Here is a 16133-nt window from a genome sequence, read left to right as displayed (position 1 = left end):
CCCTTCTTTTAAATGAATAATAATAAAAGACTGCCTGGCTGGTGTTGCTCAGTGGTTGAGCATTGACCTATGAACCAGGAGGCCACAGTTTGATTCCTGGTCAGGACACCTGCACAGGTTGCGGGCTTGATCCCAAGAGTGGGGCATGCAGGAGGTAGCTGATCAATGATTCTTTCTCATCATTGATGTGTCTATCTCTGTCTCCCTCTCCCTCTCTGAAATCAATAAAAATATATTATAATAATAATAATAAAAGACTGACAGAACAATTAGACTGATTCTAGGGGTGGGAACCTTTTTTCTGCCAAGGGCCTCTTGGATATTTATAACATCATTTGTTGGCCATACAAAATTATTAACTTAAAAAAAGTAGCCTGTTATATTTGGTCAAACATTTAATTAACTCACGCTTAATGCCTTGGCAGGGCCAGACCAAATAATTCATGGGCCTTGTACGGGCTGGGTCCAGACATTCCCACCCCTGGGTTAAATGGTTACATGATCAAGACTATCTGAGGTTTCTGAGAATGAAGAGATTGTTCTAAACTACTGAAATATTTTTATTAATCTGATTCTGTTTTCATAATTCCACCTACATTCAATCATTTCAGGAAATACTACTTGTTTTCTTTATTTTAAAAAAATGTATCTTTATTGTTGAAAGTATTACAGATTTCCCCTATTTTCCCCATTAACCCCCTCCACCTTGCACCCCGCCCCCTCAGTCCTTCACTGCCCTATTGTCTGTGTTGATAGGTTATGCATATATGCATATAAATTCTTTGAAAAGGCTTAAAATCTTTTAATTTTCCCCAGGACTCCTGGGGATTCTCTGTTGGTTGGGTCAAGCTGTGAGTTTAACTGTACTTTACAATAACACAATTCTCCTTTGTAGGACTGGAAATGAGCAAGCCTTACACTAAGAGTAGCATGATAATCACTCCATAAGGAATGCTTAGTCCACAATATAAAGAAGAGCAGGAATATACTAGACTTCAAGGGCAAGAGCCAGCTGTTTCTTTTTTATCTTATCAATTGAATATGCTTTCTTATAATTTTTCAGTAAACCTCCAACATTTTAGAATTTGGTTAATAAATTATAAGACCTTTACTCTTACCTGCAGTGATATGTAGGTAGCATTCAAAACGACTTTTCTGTAAGAAGACTCTGCAGCTTCCACATTATGTCTATCTTCCAGTTCCAGAACCCCCCAAATAATGAGCCTTTCCAGTGGTGGAATATCCGTGTCTGCTACAACCCATGTTCCTATAAAAGAAGACTTTAATATAAGAAATATAATCCGAAGGTGATAGCCGATAGATAAAACATAGGCAACCTTCTCAGTGAGTCTTGGTTTTGAAGTGTGCAACCCTTTCCCCACACAGTGACTGATTCTTGTCTCCCCTGAAAAAATCTACATTCTTAATACTCAGGTTTAAGTTCACATGAAACCCGGAAAGCATCTGTTATCCAGGACACGATACCAGACTCCATCTCCACATTTGCTATTTCCTGAGGTGTGCTTTATAGAGGAGGAATGCTAACTATTGTGTGGCATCTATCCCAAAGTTGCATAAACACAAGCATTTTACTTCTTTCTGTATTTACCTTCAGGGATAACCACATTTGCTCCTGGGTGAGGTATGGTATAATTATTTTCCCGAGATGATTGCCAAAAAGAATCATTTGACCATAAGCTGAAAACAAAAGAAAAATAGTCCATTATCTGTCTGCATCTAATGACCATCTCCTGAGGGTGTAGCAATATACTAGATGATTTGAGGATGCTAGAATGCAAATTAAATAGTTTATAACTTCACGAAGTAGACAAGCTAATATGTGAAATTAGTAACATACTCAACACACATAAATGCCTATGTAATTTTTTTCTCCATTGAAGAAAACTTCCTTTCCACCACAATCTGAACCACTTTTCCACCCACTAACTCCTTATTGTGATACACTAATTTTGCTGCTCAGGATATGTCACCAAAGAGTTCTGGGATCTCAGGTAATTCACTTAAGGTCATTGGACTTCACTATATAATAAGGGAATTGGTCTAGTAATTCAGATCTAACATTCTGCCAGTCTGAGATTACCACATAATTTCTGTTAGATTTTTCCGTTTTCCAATCAGGGTCATTGTAAGGATCAAGTGAAGTAATGAGTATGGAAGTGCTTTGTGACCCACGAGGCACTGTGCAGCGGGGGACCCAGGAGTGACATATGAAAAGGTTTGTGTCAAGTACAGCTGAAGGTAGTAACAAACAGAAGGCCTATGTACTTATATGTGGCTGGTCGCTTCCTGGGAATTGGATTTCTTGATGGCGGATGCACAGGAAAGCAATCCTGGAGAATGCAGCAGTAAGCTTGGAAATTAATAATAACATCTTTCACATCAGGATCCAGGTTCCCAGACACGGGCTGGCTTTGAGGAAGGTCATTTCTCCCTGACACTAAAAGTGAAGTAAAGCAGTCTAAATTAACATGATGACCAAAGTACTCAAATGTAAGCAAAATCATAGCTATTTGAAAATATTCTTTAGATAGTAACTTGGTATAATTCAAATGAATGGAATATATATGGGGAAATTCTGACAAATCGCGTTTTATTGAGAAGCACGTAGTCAAAATGTCTTGGAAAAAAATGAATATTTTACAATTTAAAAATTATTTTAAAATATTATTATTTTAAAAAAATAATTAAATAATAAAAAATGAAAACAAAATATATGATGACAACTTCCATTGTACTCATTACCTCTAATTTTGGGAAATAAATTTTGGGGCCACATTTAAATTAAAAATGTTTGTGTTATCTCCAAACATAAAATGTAAATTTTTAATTCAACTCAAGGCTTTCCCGGCATAAATTTTACCTCCAGTCCTTTCATTCAACAAACATTTCTTGAATCCTGCTATATAACTGTGTAACACATTTGCTCATTAAGCAATTTTTCTCCTCTTTTAGACAAAGCATTAGATAAAATAACCACTTCTGGCTAATAAATACATACCCAAGTAATACAGAGTACTAGTGTTTGCTTCAAGGTGCCAGTCTCCATTCTTGCTGGTATTCCAGCTCAAGGGATTTGAGGAGCCATTCCTCATATCAATAACATTAAACATATCAGGATTTTGAGTGAAGTTATGAGATATGATGACATAGTCTTCTTCCTATAAAAGTTTGCAAAAAAGTGACTTGTTTTATATGTTAATTCACTGCCTAATATACATTAATTAAGATGACAGAATTAGCCCATATATTAAGACAAGTTTTGGTTTTAGTTTCTTTTTCATCTTGTATTTATATTTTGTTTATAATGCTAATGCTGTCACTAAAGCAATAAAAGTCTCTCTCTCTCCCCATACAGATATATATATATATATTTAGAAACACATGTTATTTCTATAATGTTTGTAAACATTTAAAACAATGCAAAAATGCTAGGGTTCCTTTCTTTTTGGCTGCACATATGTAGTATAAGAATATAAATGAAGAAGATGAAGACACCCAATTCAGGATAATGGTTACCATTAGAGGTGGAGAGTAAGGAGTGAGACCAGGGTAAGCCATAAGCCATACAGGGAACTTCCACTTTATCTAAAATGTTTATTTCTTTTAAAAATCAAACGTAAATATTCAGGGTAAATTCAATTAAGATAGAGGTGGGTGATGGGCACAACAGGACTTGGACTAATTTTTAGAATTTTCTGTGGTTGATATATTTCATAATTTTATTATTAGTAAAGCCCTTAACCGGTATCTGAAACATCATAAGCACTCAATAAGTGTTAGTTATTATCATGGTAATAGTAACAGGGCACAAGTATAGCACCTTGTTAATATGGCAAGAAGATTGCTTACTTCTGGTTCTTAAATAAGAAACTTTTTTTTTTTACTTCTCTTAGATTTAGGGTGGGTCATGGAGGGGGTACAGGACTTTAACAGGTCAACATGTGAGACAAGAGCATTCTGGTCCAAACAATCGGAGCAAGGATGAGAATGTACCCTGTGGTTGAGTAACGTTCAATCTTAATTATTAGAAGATGGATGTTATAGCTCTTTGTTTACCTTAAATCCATAGAATGTTGATGTGTATGATATGTTGGTTATGTGATCCACACCTTTAAAGTACCAGTTAATGTGCTTTGCATTTGGAATCAGAGCCATCCATCCAGACATATGAGTCAGTCGTTTCTTCCGAAAGGGAATAATGCTTGTGCCTGTAGGAGAACATAAAACAAACAAATAATAGTAATCTCTACCTCTAGAAAAATCCCTCCTTTTATGAACAAATGCAAATGTAAAATATTTGTCTATCTATGGAAGTCTCTAAAGAGGCCAGTATAGCATTTCACTATATTCTAAATGTCAATGTTTAACTGAAACATAAAATGTTTCTCACTTGGGCTTCTGAACTGAGATAAAGTCTTTATTCCTTAGGGAAAGAAAAAAAAATTGAAACATAATGATGATGATTACTATGACAGAAATGCTAAAGTATAGTAATTAAATTCTTTAAATATCATTTATCTAAAATATAATCCCATTTCTACTCTTTTAAGAACTTAATTCTTCAGAATAATTCATTTGCAATGTATGCAAACATAAGTTCTGATTCTTTATTAGATTCTCTTATATTTGTTGAGTTAATCAAAGTCTGCATACCAAGTATGAGTGAAAAGCTTGATTTAGAACTTCTTTTGTAAAAAATGTGTTTTTATTGATTTTAGAGAAAGAGTAAGGGAGAGGAATAGACAGATAGAAACACTGATCAGCTGCCTCCTGCACCCCCCTACTTGGGATCCAGCCCAAAACATGGACATGTGCCCTGATCGGGAATTGAACCTGGAACCTCTTGGTTTATGGGTTGATTGATGCTCAACCACTGAACCATGATGGCTGGACAAAACCCACTTTCATTTTTGAAGTTATTTGTATTTATCTTAATTTTCTAGCTACAATATTTTTCATTATGTTGATTTTAAGCATTTTGGACTAAAATATAAATTCTTTGATGTTGATATTTAAAAAATAGTATCATAAAGAATAAGTATCTCAAATTTATTGACCATCTGTTCTAACTTCATATGCATATTTACATAAAGATACATCATCATGTATGAGATGTTTTGATGAGGATATATTAAGATATATGTAAAGTTATGTCAAACCTTATTTCCCACTGATCTAGTAAACTTGTTGAAGTTTTTATTTATTGATATAAGAGAGAGAAAAGATTTTATTAACACAATCCAAGTACATTTATTTCTCCTATAATAGTGTCAACATTAACAATTTCTTCAATATATTGCAAATCTAAAATAATAAAAGCATAATATGCTAATTAGACCAGACGACCTTCCAGACGAACCCGGGGCTGCGAGGGAAGCCCGGGTCCCCAGTGCCTGGCAGCCGAGGGAAGCCCAGGTCCAGGGTGCCAGAGGGAAGCCAGTGCTAGCAGCCGGGGGAAGGAAGGCCTACTCTTGCAAGAATTTCGTGCATCAGGCCTCTAGTATTTTCATAATGTTACCTAAAATCAGTATCAGCATTTCTGCATTTAATAATATTTACACAGTAGAAACTTGCAATTTGAAACTAAAATCATGCATCTCGATATATGACAAATGGATTTTGAAAATGTATAGCATGATTATACCAGTCACATGATAGCTGCTGAAATTAGCTGTGTCAAATCCATCAATCCTGGAATTTTGTTATTCTACTCCATGTTATCAGATGGTCTTATTGAAATTTTTCTTGCAAGAATTACAACTTCTGTCCTTCAAACAGAGTTCTATATCTATTCCCACTATACATTCTGGAACTGGAGAAATAACCATAAGATGGGCCAGTGGCCCCACCGGATGCATTGTGAGACTGAGCAAAGATGCAACCTGTTACCTGGCCTTCATAAGCTGGTAGGCATTCAGAGTGTTTGAGGATTAGTATCAGTTCAGAGCCAAGACCTAATAACTCTTGGAAGGTGTGGACAGTTTCCTTGTTATATGTTTAGATTAGATCTTGATTATTACAGCTTTACATACTATCACCAAGAAGCGATATCATTTAAATTTATGCAGAAAATGCAGAACATTATAGCTGATACCTATCTGTTTAGCAAATCTTTGATTCATCAATGCATTTCCTATTTTCCACAGTGTGCAATTCATCAAAACAATGTATGTGAGAGTGGATAAATTGTAGATAGCTATTTTAACTAATAAGTCCTAGATAGATGATGCATCAATGAATGGATGGAAAGATAAAGAGAGATATATATGGATCTAAGACAATCAGAGTAGGCGAGGTCAGGTATAATAACAGTTATATTCAACTGGAAGAATCCCTACACTGGTTCCCTAGCTAATGCAGTGAGGGGAAATCTGGTAGGAAGGATTGAGTGAACACTCTAGGAGCCATGCCTCCCCGACCCCTCACCAAGATAATAAAATATAAGCAATTCCAAATCCTTCAGGGGGAGATGCAGATATTAGCACCACAGTGAAAGATCTGAGAGATGCAAACACCAGGATTTCTACTATATTCCCAGTTAACTTGCTTGTTTGGCTGGTGCAAATGCCAGATGGATCATTAATAATGACAGTAAATTAATGCAATCTAGTTATGGTAATGATGTCAAGCACATCCAGTGTTTCAGGTACAGCATCTTTCCTGAAACAAATCAGTAGATCAACAGTCTCTGCCATCTGGTGTTCAAGCTCCTCACCAAGCAAATACTCCCCCATCTTATTTCAATCAGCAAAGATAATAAAAAGCATTTGCCTTCAGTGGCAGGAACAATGGTATATTTATATACTGTCTTGCTCTAAGGGCTATGTCAGCTTTCCTGCTTTGTATCATAATACTGACTGGAGGTTCCTTCATCAGCAGAAGATCATACTGGTTCATGCATTTATTTGATTCTCCTCACATGCCCATTTTGAGTGTATTTGTTTCCTGTCTAGCTTCTGACATACAAATATGCTTTTCCCAATGTTCTAAACAGTGAGAGACAACTGAAGAAGATGATGATGAAAACTGAGAAAAATATTTCAATTAGTGGTTTAAACTAACCTTTTAGAAAATATTTTACTTTCATTGATTTTTTTCAGAGAGAGAGAGGAAGGGAGAGGGAGAGAAACATCCATCAGCTGTCTCCTGCATGCCCCCTACTACGGATGGAGCACACAACCTGGGCAAGAGCCCTGACTGGGAATCAGACCAGCAACCTTCCTGTGCATGGGATGACGCCCAACCAACTGAGCCACACAGGCCAGGGTGGTTTAAACTCTTCCATTCCACTTACCAAAAGAGTCTGAGAGAACCACATCCTTTTCAAGCAGAGATACGGGAGAAGGCTTGTTGAAAGCTAAACGGTGGAAGCTGACTGAGGCATCACAGACAGACCCAGGGAACCCTACGCTCCACTCAGCTTCCTGAGTGCAGTGAGAAGGGTCCAGCAAGGAGCTGTGTGGAATGACAGTGTGTCCTTTGTGACCTAGGAAATGAACACAATCAGCATGTTTCCTACTTCATGTTATAAAACTGAAAAACATAAAGGTACTGTGATCCATTGTACTGCTAATAAAATCTAAAGGTCTTATCAACTTTTTTTTTTTTTTGACATGGGACAAAGAGACTTCATACAGAGGCTTTGCAGTGGACACTACTCAGGTAGTTAATTATGAATGTGGGATCTGAGATGCCCATGAGAGCCAAAGTAGGGGATAGGAAGTGAGATAAGTAACTTGGCCAAGATTCAAATCCAGCAATCTGTCATAGAGCCTGTATGCTTAACCAATGGACTGCTAACTAACATTAAAAATCTAAGCTGAATTAAATAAACTAATAAAGGTTACACAAAGCTTTATATTAGAACCATCCAAATGTTCTCTGTATTAAAGCCACCATTAGAACAGGAGACAGAAGTCAACAAATATAGTTGAGAACTCTGTTTAAATATTAAGATGAATCTTCTTCCATCTTTCAAAGTCTTTTAAAAGTAAATTATTAGTATCTGTAGTTTTACTTAATTTTCTCTTTCTTCTAAAGTATTAGGCAGAATCTCTCTCTCACACACACCCTTGCTATCTTATTTAGACATATCTTTAGCATTAAAACTTTATAAAGACACTAAATTCTAGAAACTAAGAATTTTAAAAATGTGACATACACTGAACTTGAAATGGTGAAAAATGTTCTTAGTTAATATATTTCTTGAACTAATTCCAAATTAATAATTTAAACTGGAAAGAAAAAGATTAATAGCAGGCCTGTAACTTACTTTGAGCAGGATATGTCCAGTCTGTCTTACATTACTTATATAAATAAACCTGGAATTTATGTATTTATGGGCCATGATGGACTGGAGAATTTGGAAAGTCATATAAGGAGTTCCTTATCTGTGTAATTAACTGAGTATAAAATGAAAGCATTATAAAATGGAAATGCAGCTTCCTTTTATGATCAATGTTTCCATGAATATTGTCCAAAATTTGCTGCTAATTCAAAACCAAGGTGCAAATGTAGAGGGGAATAAGATATTATTTAGAGGCTACATCTGATAGTTTGGGGCTCTTCCAGAATGGAATGTCTCATCAATGCCTAGTGTTGACCTATATCCTTAAGTCAGTTTGGTACTGGGTAAAATCTGTGATTCAGCTGAGTCTGCTTTGACAATTCAACCCTGGGTTAACACAAACATTTTTCCAATGTATTTTATCAGAAATTATAACATTACCTGTGAGTGAGCCATCGACATCAATCAGTACCACTTCATGTTCCCATCGAAAGCCAGCCTTGTTTGGTGTGTGAAAATACTGGATGTCAACAAATTTTGCACTCCAACCTCCACATCTCTCATTACAAACTCCTGTGATGGATGTCACTCCCAAAGCTACGCAGTTGGGACGGTCAAAGTTCATGAAGTGTACGGAAGACACAGTCAGGCCTTCACTAAATGGGAGAACCAGGCCTCTCATTGTACAAAATGCAGACCCCATTCCCAACTCATCAAGATGGCCGACTATTTTGGCATTTTTAATCACCGCTCCATTGGTTTCACCCCATCCTCCAATATAAGCGGCCAGGATCCTCTTGGTCTCAATTCCAGCCTCATAATTATTTACCATCATGAAGTTATGGAACTGAAGGGCACCTCCATTGACCCATTCAGCTCCTTTTTGACAATTCCACGTAGTAAGGGAATTAAATATTGCAGGCACTGGCACTGTGGAAGTACAAGATCCTGTTTGCATGGGGAAATATTCTTCAAATATCCATATTCCAAACCAACCCTGAGAATGAACAGTGTTGTTAAAGAATTCGCCAAGAGGAATTCTTTTTTGGCAGATGTTTCGGTCATAGGATGGCCCATCAGGGTGGTCATTCATTCGGTACCAGAAGCCAAAGTGAGTGCCCCCAGCAGCGGCATTGTGCCGAATGGTGTTGTTTGGGTTGGTTACCCAAAATGCAGCTGGGGTCACATCATCATTCAGGAGACTAGTACTTTGCTGTACAAATACTGCCAAGTTATACTGCAGGATATTGCCATGTTCAATACCATCTTCTATAAAAAATGCTCCTCCTTTGATATCATATATGACATTCCTCTCAACCAGAAGGTGATGAGTGTTATGGATAGTAACAGCTCTGTTATATGTCTGGTGAATTGCACAGCCTCTGACATAAGATTTAAACTGTAAATCTCCCAGCAGGTGCCAATGTATTGGATATCTCCCCAGCCGAAAAGCCTGGCCAGCATGGAACACCTGTTAAGCCCAGAAATCATGACTATTTAGTGGTCTACATAAACACAGAGTTTACCTAGCTCATACTTGCTTGTTTAAAAACACTTTCCAACTTTATATTAATTATTATTAATACATTAATATCTCCCATGTTATTCATGTTTGCCATTAGAAAATATTTGGCCCCCAACCCACCTTGTTTTCTTCATTATATAATAGCTCATACTGGATACCGATACATTAATGAATGAACAAAAGCCGTCTTCAACTGTTCTGCTTTTCACCTCAGGCTATTATAAAACTTTTATGTTTAGTAAAATAAGACTCCTTAAAAGACTTCTTTTCTAATTCCTACTTCTTGAATGTTGACCACGTGCCTGATATTATACGACGTGTCTTGTGTGCAGGAGCACTGTCTTTATCACAATCCTATGAAGTAGCCACCTATCATTAACTTCATTTTACAGTCAAAGGAATTGAAATTTAGAAAGGCTGAGTATCTTGTTCATGGCCTCCTCTGCTTGATTATAACTAGCATCTGGCAAACAGTATGGACTTAGTACACATTTGTTGTATGAATAACCTCGGGCAAACATTGTGGTTTAATAACAATGTCTCTTACCTCTACGTATTCTATTCTTCCAGTTACCATGTTAGCACCAGGTACAGGAGCATGAAACATAATGCAGCCTCCAAATTGATCGCTTCCTATTTCTTCTCCAAACTTTCCTTGGAGACATGTCTGTGTAGCAAATTCACCTTAAAAAAACAAAGAAAAGAAAAAGCATGTCAAAATCCTAACATTCTATAAAGACTTTTTTTCTCACCCTGGCCCATTTGCTCAGTGGTTAGACCATCAGCCCCTGCACCGAAGAGGGCAGGCAGGACACATATCTCAGTTTGCAGGCTCGATTCCCAGCCCTGGTCTCTCTCACATCTCTCACATCTCTCTCTCTCTCTCTCTCTTCCTCTCTCTCTCTTTCTTTCTCTTTCTCTCTCTCCCCTGTCTTCCTCCCTTCCTTCCACTCTGTAAAAAAAAAAAAAAAATCAATGGAAAGAAATATCCTCAGGTGAGAATTAAAAATAAATAAATAAATAAAATACTTGTTCCTCATACCTAATTATTTCTTTTTATTCACATATAATTTTAATCTCATTTTGGAACATAATTATTTGCATTCACATCATATCCTCCTCTAGATAGTAAGAAAGGTAAGTACCTTATACCTTGTCTCATTTACCTTTGTATTCCTTAAAATACATACTGTAAAGACAGGAAAAAGACCTTTTCCCCCCCTTTGCTAAGGCCTTCCACAATTTATGAGACGCACCTGGTAATTAAACCCTTAGATTGTTAGCTCCTCTGATCAAAGAGCCCCTCTATTCAAACTCAAAACAAGATAAGCTACTCTCAAGGCTACATTTTTGCATTCCCTCTCCTCCCTGCTGTTTTTAGAACTCAGGGATAATTCACAGCAAGGAGTCTCTAGGTAGTAGAAAGTTCCCTTTCCTCCTCCCCTTCAAACAAGCCTCTTTTGAACTCTTCATAACTTTTTCTCTAAGCATATTTTACGGACTTGGAAAAAATACTTATAAGACACCACCCTAAGACTGTCTCCTGGAAAGCAAACAAACTATAATTTTTCAAGGCAACTCCCTGGTATCTGCTCAACTTCAGCTCCAAATACTCCTCCCTTCCTTGTCACCTAGCTACATCAGCCATTACTCTTTTTTTTTTTTTAATAAAAAAAATTTACTGCCAAAACCAGTTTGGCTCAGTGGATAGAGTGTCGGCCTGCGGACTGAAAGGTCCCAGGTTCGATTCCGGTCAAGGGCATGTACCTTGGTTGCGGACACAACCCCGGTAGGGGGTGTGCAGGAGGCAGCTGGTCAATGTTTCTCTCTCATCGATGTTTCTAGCTTTCTATCCCTCTCCCTTCCTCTCTGTAAAAAAATCAATAAAATATATTTTTTAAAAAATTTACTGTTGTCCATGGGTTATGCATATATGCATACAAGTTCTTTGGTTGATCTCTTTCCACCCACCTCCTTCCCCTGCATTCTGAGATTCAACAGTCTATTCCAAGCTTCTATGTCTCTGGATTTATTTTGTTCATTAATTTATTTTGTTCATTACATTCCATATATGAGTGAGATCATGTGACACTTGTCTTTCTCTGACTGGCTTATTTCGCTTAGCATAATACTCTCCAGGTCCCTCCATGCTGTGTCAAAGGGTAAGAGATCCTTCTTTTTTTACTGCTGCATAGTATTCCATGGTGTAAATGTACCACAGCTTTTTCTTATCTACTCATCTACTGATGGGCACTTGAACTGTTTTACTCTTTAAAAATGGAAGTCACTTTTTGTTCCCTGCTCTGTATTGATTGATTTGTTCCCTGCCCTGTATAATTGGCCCTTTACCTTCATGGAAAGTAAAATGAACTTCCTCTGTGCATCTCTTCTTTTAGTTGTGAATTTTTTCACAGCCTGCATCACTGGCCAAACCCTAACACTTACAATTGTATTTTTCAAAGATACTAAATAAATATTTGAATGGTTGAATGACTACTGATAAAGGCATTTTTGTCTTACTTCTGAAGCTTCCTCCCCAAATTTGGAGATTAACATCATTAATACAAGCTTATAGTTGTATAGCACTAGATATGCATTATCTCTCTTAATTCTTATTACTGTAGTAAGCAGAACAGGAAGTATTCTTATTTTAAACACGTTGAAACTAGGTTTAATGGACATTTGAGACTTGATGCAGATGAACTGATACTGAGGGGGGAAAAAAAGTAGAATGGAATAAGCATTGCCAAGAGAGTCACTTAATATAGTCAGGAGGCTATTAAGGAAGTGGGGTATGTGGCCTGTGCACATCTTGTGCTTCAGTTCTCAGAGCTGCTATTAACTTGCTAACCCTGTTGCCAAACTCAGCTCAAGGCTGAGCCATAAACATCCTGGAACAACTGCTGCGTGGACACATGTGGACTTCACTTTCTCCTTGTACTTTTTCTCTCCCAACCCCCTCCGCTTGCATATTGGAACTAACCAATCCGTTAACCTAGCTAGCAATCCTTCATTTGCCTGAAAGAATTACATTGCGTGGTTTTTGTCTTTCTAAATCCTGCCTTTCTTTGTGCTCAGAACGCAGTTGGGGTTGCTATCTGAAATTGTCTCCCCCATGGCAATCCTTTTGCTCCAGTAAATGTTTTGGGTTTTTTTTTTTTTCTCTTCATTGCAGCCTGAACTTTTTCTTGGTTGACAATTATAATTAGAATGTAGGTCATTTGACATCGAATCCAGTGGATTTTTGCCTTTATTTATACTTCCCATTGAAGAAAAGGCTGTATCTAAGCTGTATCTGTTACTACTCAACTGCTTATAGGATTGTGATGATATTAGGGATTACATAACATATTTAGACTTGTAAAATACATTGTGCTACATGCTGTGGTAAACATTACATAAGAGAACCATGAGCATCATATCCAGTTCTCTTTGTATACTAGTGACGAAAGTGCGAAGTTAAGCATTTCAGAATCAGTCTGACTAATGGCACCTGAGTAGAGGAGACACCTGTCACTTTAGGACCAAAGTAATTTGCTGATCCAGCCATCTTGTGTGCTGTCTCAGAGATTCCAGAAGTCTAGGCTGAGATGGAGTTTTCATCAGCCCAAAACCTGGAATAATTGCCATAAGCAGAGGCCCCCTGTTGACCCATATTGGACATATGCAGTATCAGTGAGAAATAACCCCTTTTTTATTTTAAATCATGAGCTAGGGCATAACTTAGTCCAGAAGTTCTCAAATGGAGGTGATTTTACCTCCTGGGAATGTTTTTGCAATCTCTGAAAACATTTTTTATTTTATTTTTAATATATTTTATTGATTTTTTCACAGAGAGGAAGAGAGAGGGATAAAGAGCTAGAAACATCGATGAGAGAGAAACATCAATCAGCTGCCTCCTGCACACCCCCTACTGGGGATGTGCCTGCAACCAAGGTACATGCCCTTGACTGGAATCGAACCTGGGACCCTTCAGTCCACAGGCCGACGCTCTATCCACTGAGCCAAACCGGTTTCGGCTCTGAAAACATTTTAAATGATCACACTTAAAATTTACTAAAGTTACCTGTGTCAAATCCATCAGGACACGCTGGAATTTCGTAATGCCACTCCACATTATCAGATCCTCTTATTAAAATATTTCTTGTAAGAATTCCAACTTCTGCCCTTGCTTCAAACAGAGTCCCATCAGGAAGGGGGACAGTGATTCCTAAGTGTGTGTGATTCAGCGGGTGAGTCAGCGTTATGTTTATGCCATCAGCAGACACAAACGCAATGGTCCTTTCTTCATTCTCTCTTTGACTGTGTCTATTAAACATTTTAACAAAAATTTTTCAAAATTAATATCAATCAACATAACATTGTTTTGGTGTGTTTTATGCTATTTAGAACACTTTATCTGTGAATCGGAAAATACTTTTGCCATTCAATATTCTGAAGAGAAATTTGAAGATGGTATTTCATTTTCTTAGGGCAGCTAAATAAATTTACAGCAATACAATTTTACTGAAGCCCAGAGAAGCAAAATAATATGGCCACAAGCCTAACAAATGGTATTGGTGGGAGTGAGAGTCAACAGACTGACTTTGAAGAAGTATTCTTAACTAGTTGCTTTATAAACTCTCAAATAGGATTTACCAATGAAATGGCAAACTAAAAATGCCATCTTAAATTTTAATTCTAAATTGAGTCACGACCTTGGCGTAATTTAGCTGATTCTTATCAAAAATTACTATTTGTTCCCTGATATCCAATTTTGCCATTACCCACAATTTGAATAATGAAGCAAAAATAAAGCTCCTCTTGGCTCCCTCCCCAGTCAGTATTCTGGTATAATGTAGTTAGCAATATTAGTTTTCTTCCTTTTAAGTCTTATTGGCTAAAATTGAGGGTCATAAACAGTTTCAGTTATAAAATGTCAGACACCTAAAAGGTCATGTTAGTCATCACTCATTCTAAAATGATTTCTTTCCTTTTATTCAATCACCCCTAAAAAGTTTGGTCCATGGGACCCACTGCTGAGACTAAAATTAACAAAGAGTTCACTGACTGCTTTCAACTCTAGTCTTTAGTGACCACAAACAATCATTTACATTTTTTCATGCATTAATGTATTTGGCTAAAGCTCTAAGTCAGAAGTTTTCAAATGACTTATAATAGCAGAATGCTTTTCTCAAACAAAATCTTACATGGGAGCCTAACCGTAAAAATCAACCAAAATATTTTATTAGTACAGCAGGTCCTCAAGTAACATCATTTCACTCAATGTCACTTTGCTATAATATTGATAAGGTGTCATAGGAACTTAACTCTTGTTTATATCAATTAGCCTATGGTGAAATTCGATCTCCTTGTACATTGTTTCACTTAAAGCCACATAACCTATCGCCTACATTAAGTGAGGACTCACTGTATATATTTGTCTTATAGGTTCAAGTTAATAATTTTTCTTTTTGTAAATTTAATCACTCAATGAAAACAACACCGATGATCAACACAATGTTGACATTTGGCAAATACATATTTGACTGTTCATGTTTCTTTATTAGAGGTTTCAAGTTTAAATGAAATAGTTGTAGACCTTCGGAATCATCCCTCTTTTACATAGTTAAAAAAAAATCTCTGTTTACAAATCTAAATTATCAGGACCTGAGGACATCATACCTGTGTCCTGTGCTTGCAATCACAATCTTATCTCCGGGTTTCCATGTTACTGCTTCTTGTAAAACCAAAGTCCTTTCCCCTGCGTGTGCAGTATGAGCCAGACGGGTCCAGACCACAGGGACAGGAAGACCTGGAGCCAACATACAACCCAAGTATTTTTAAAGATGTGTTTTCTCGGTTATTGAGAGCTTTATGCATTTTAATCTTTTCCTGGATTGAACCGATTTGAGGAAGGTGGTGTTGTTTATTTTTAACCTTAGCATTTCATACCTTTCTCACAAAGAAATACCAGTATGTAGAATTCTTGCTTTATACAAATAACAATCAGGTTTATTACACATGTTTGGGTCCATAATTTACGAAACATCTTTCTGCACTAATCTATTCCATTTAGAAGCATCTCCTTTATATGAATGCAACCTAAATGTGGTATGATACTATTGATTAACCAGGCAGAGGCCTGTTATCTTTGTCACTGTTGACAGAAATTGCTTAAATTGATACTCTAGGGATAAATGAAATGTATGAATTTCTGAAAATTCCATTAGTGTATATATATATATATATATATATATATATATATATATATATATATATAACACAATGCAGGGCATTTATGATCATAGTGGGGTATCA

General features: G+C 36.8%; 1 protein-coding gene across 1 annotated transcript in view; it reads right to left on the bottom strand.

Annotated features, from left to right (window-relative positions):
• Positions 1–16133, bottom strand: part of PKHD1L1 (PKHD1 like 1) — a gene marked incomplete at both ends in the record, with an annotated part of 145722 nt that overhangs the window by 50130 nt on the left and 79459 nt on the right. The window contains 10 exons of the mRNA XM_079796306.1: positions 1119–1267; positions 1610–1698; positions 2287–2458; positions 3020–3179; positions 4078–4229; positions 7316–7507; positions 8750–9779; positions 10381–10517; positions 13900–14141; positions 15498–15627. Coding sequence (XP_079652432.1) covers positions 1119–1267; positions 1610–1698; positions 2287–2458; positions 3020–3179; positions 4078–4229; positions 7316–7507; positions 8750–9779; positions 10381–10517; positions 13900–14141; positions 15498–15627 — 2453 coding nt within the window. The remainder of the gene's footprint in view (positions 1–1118; positions 1268–1609; positions 1699–2286; positions 2459–3019; positions 3180–4077; positions 4230–7315; positions 7508–8749; positions 9780–10380; positions 10518–13899; positions 14142–15497; positions 15628–16133) is intronic.

This window comes from Cnephaeus nilssonii (assembly GCF_951640355.1).
Source record: "Cnephaeus nilssonii genome assembly, chromosome: 18".
Classification (NCBI taxonomy): Eukaryota; Metazoa; Chordata; class Mammalia; order Chiroptera; family Vespertilionidae; genus Cnephaeus; species Cnephaeus nilssonii.
This window is presented reverse-complemented; position numbering and strand designations above follow the sequence as displayed.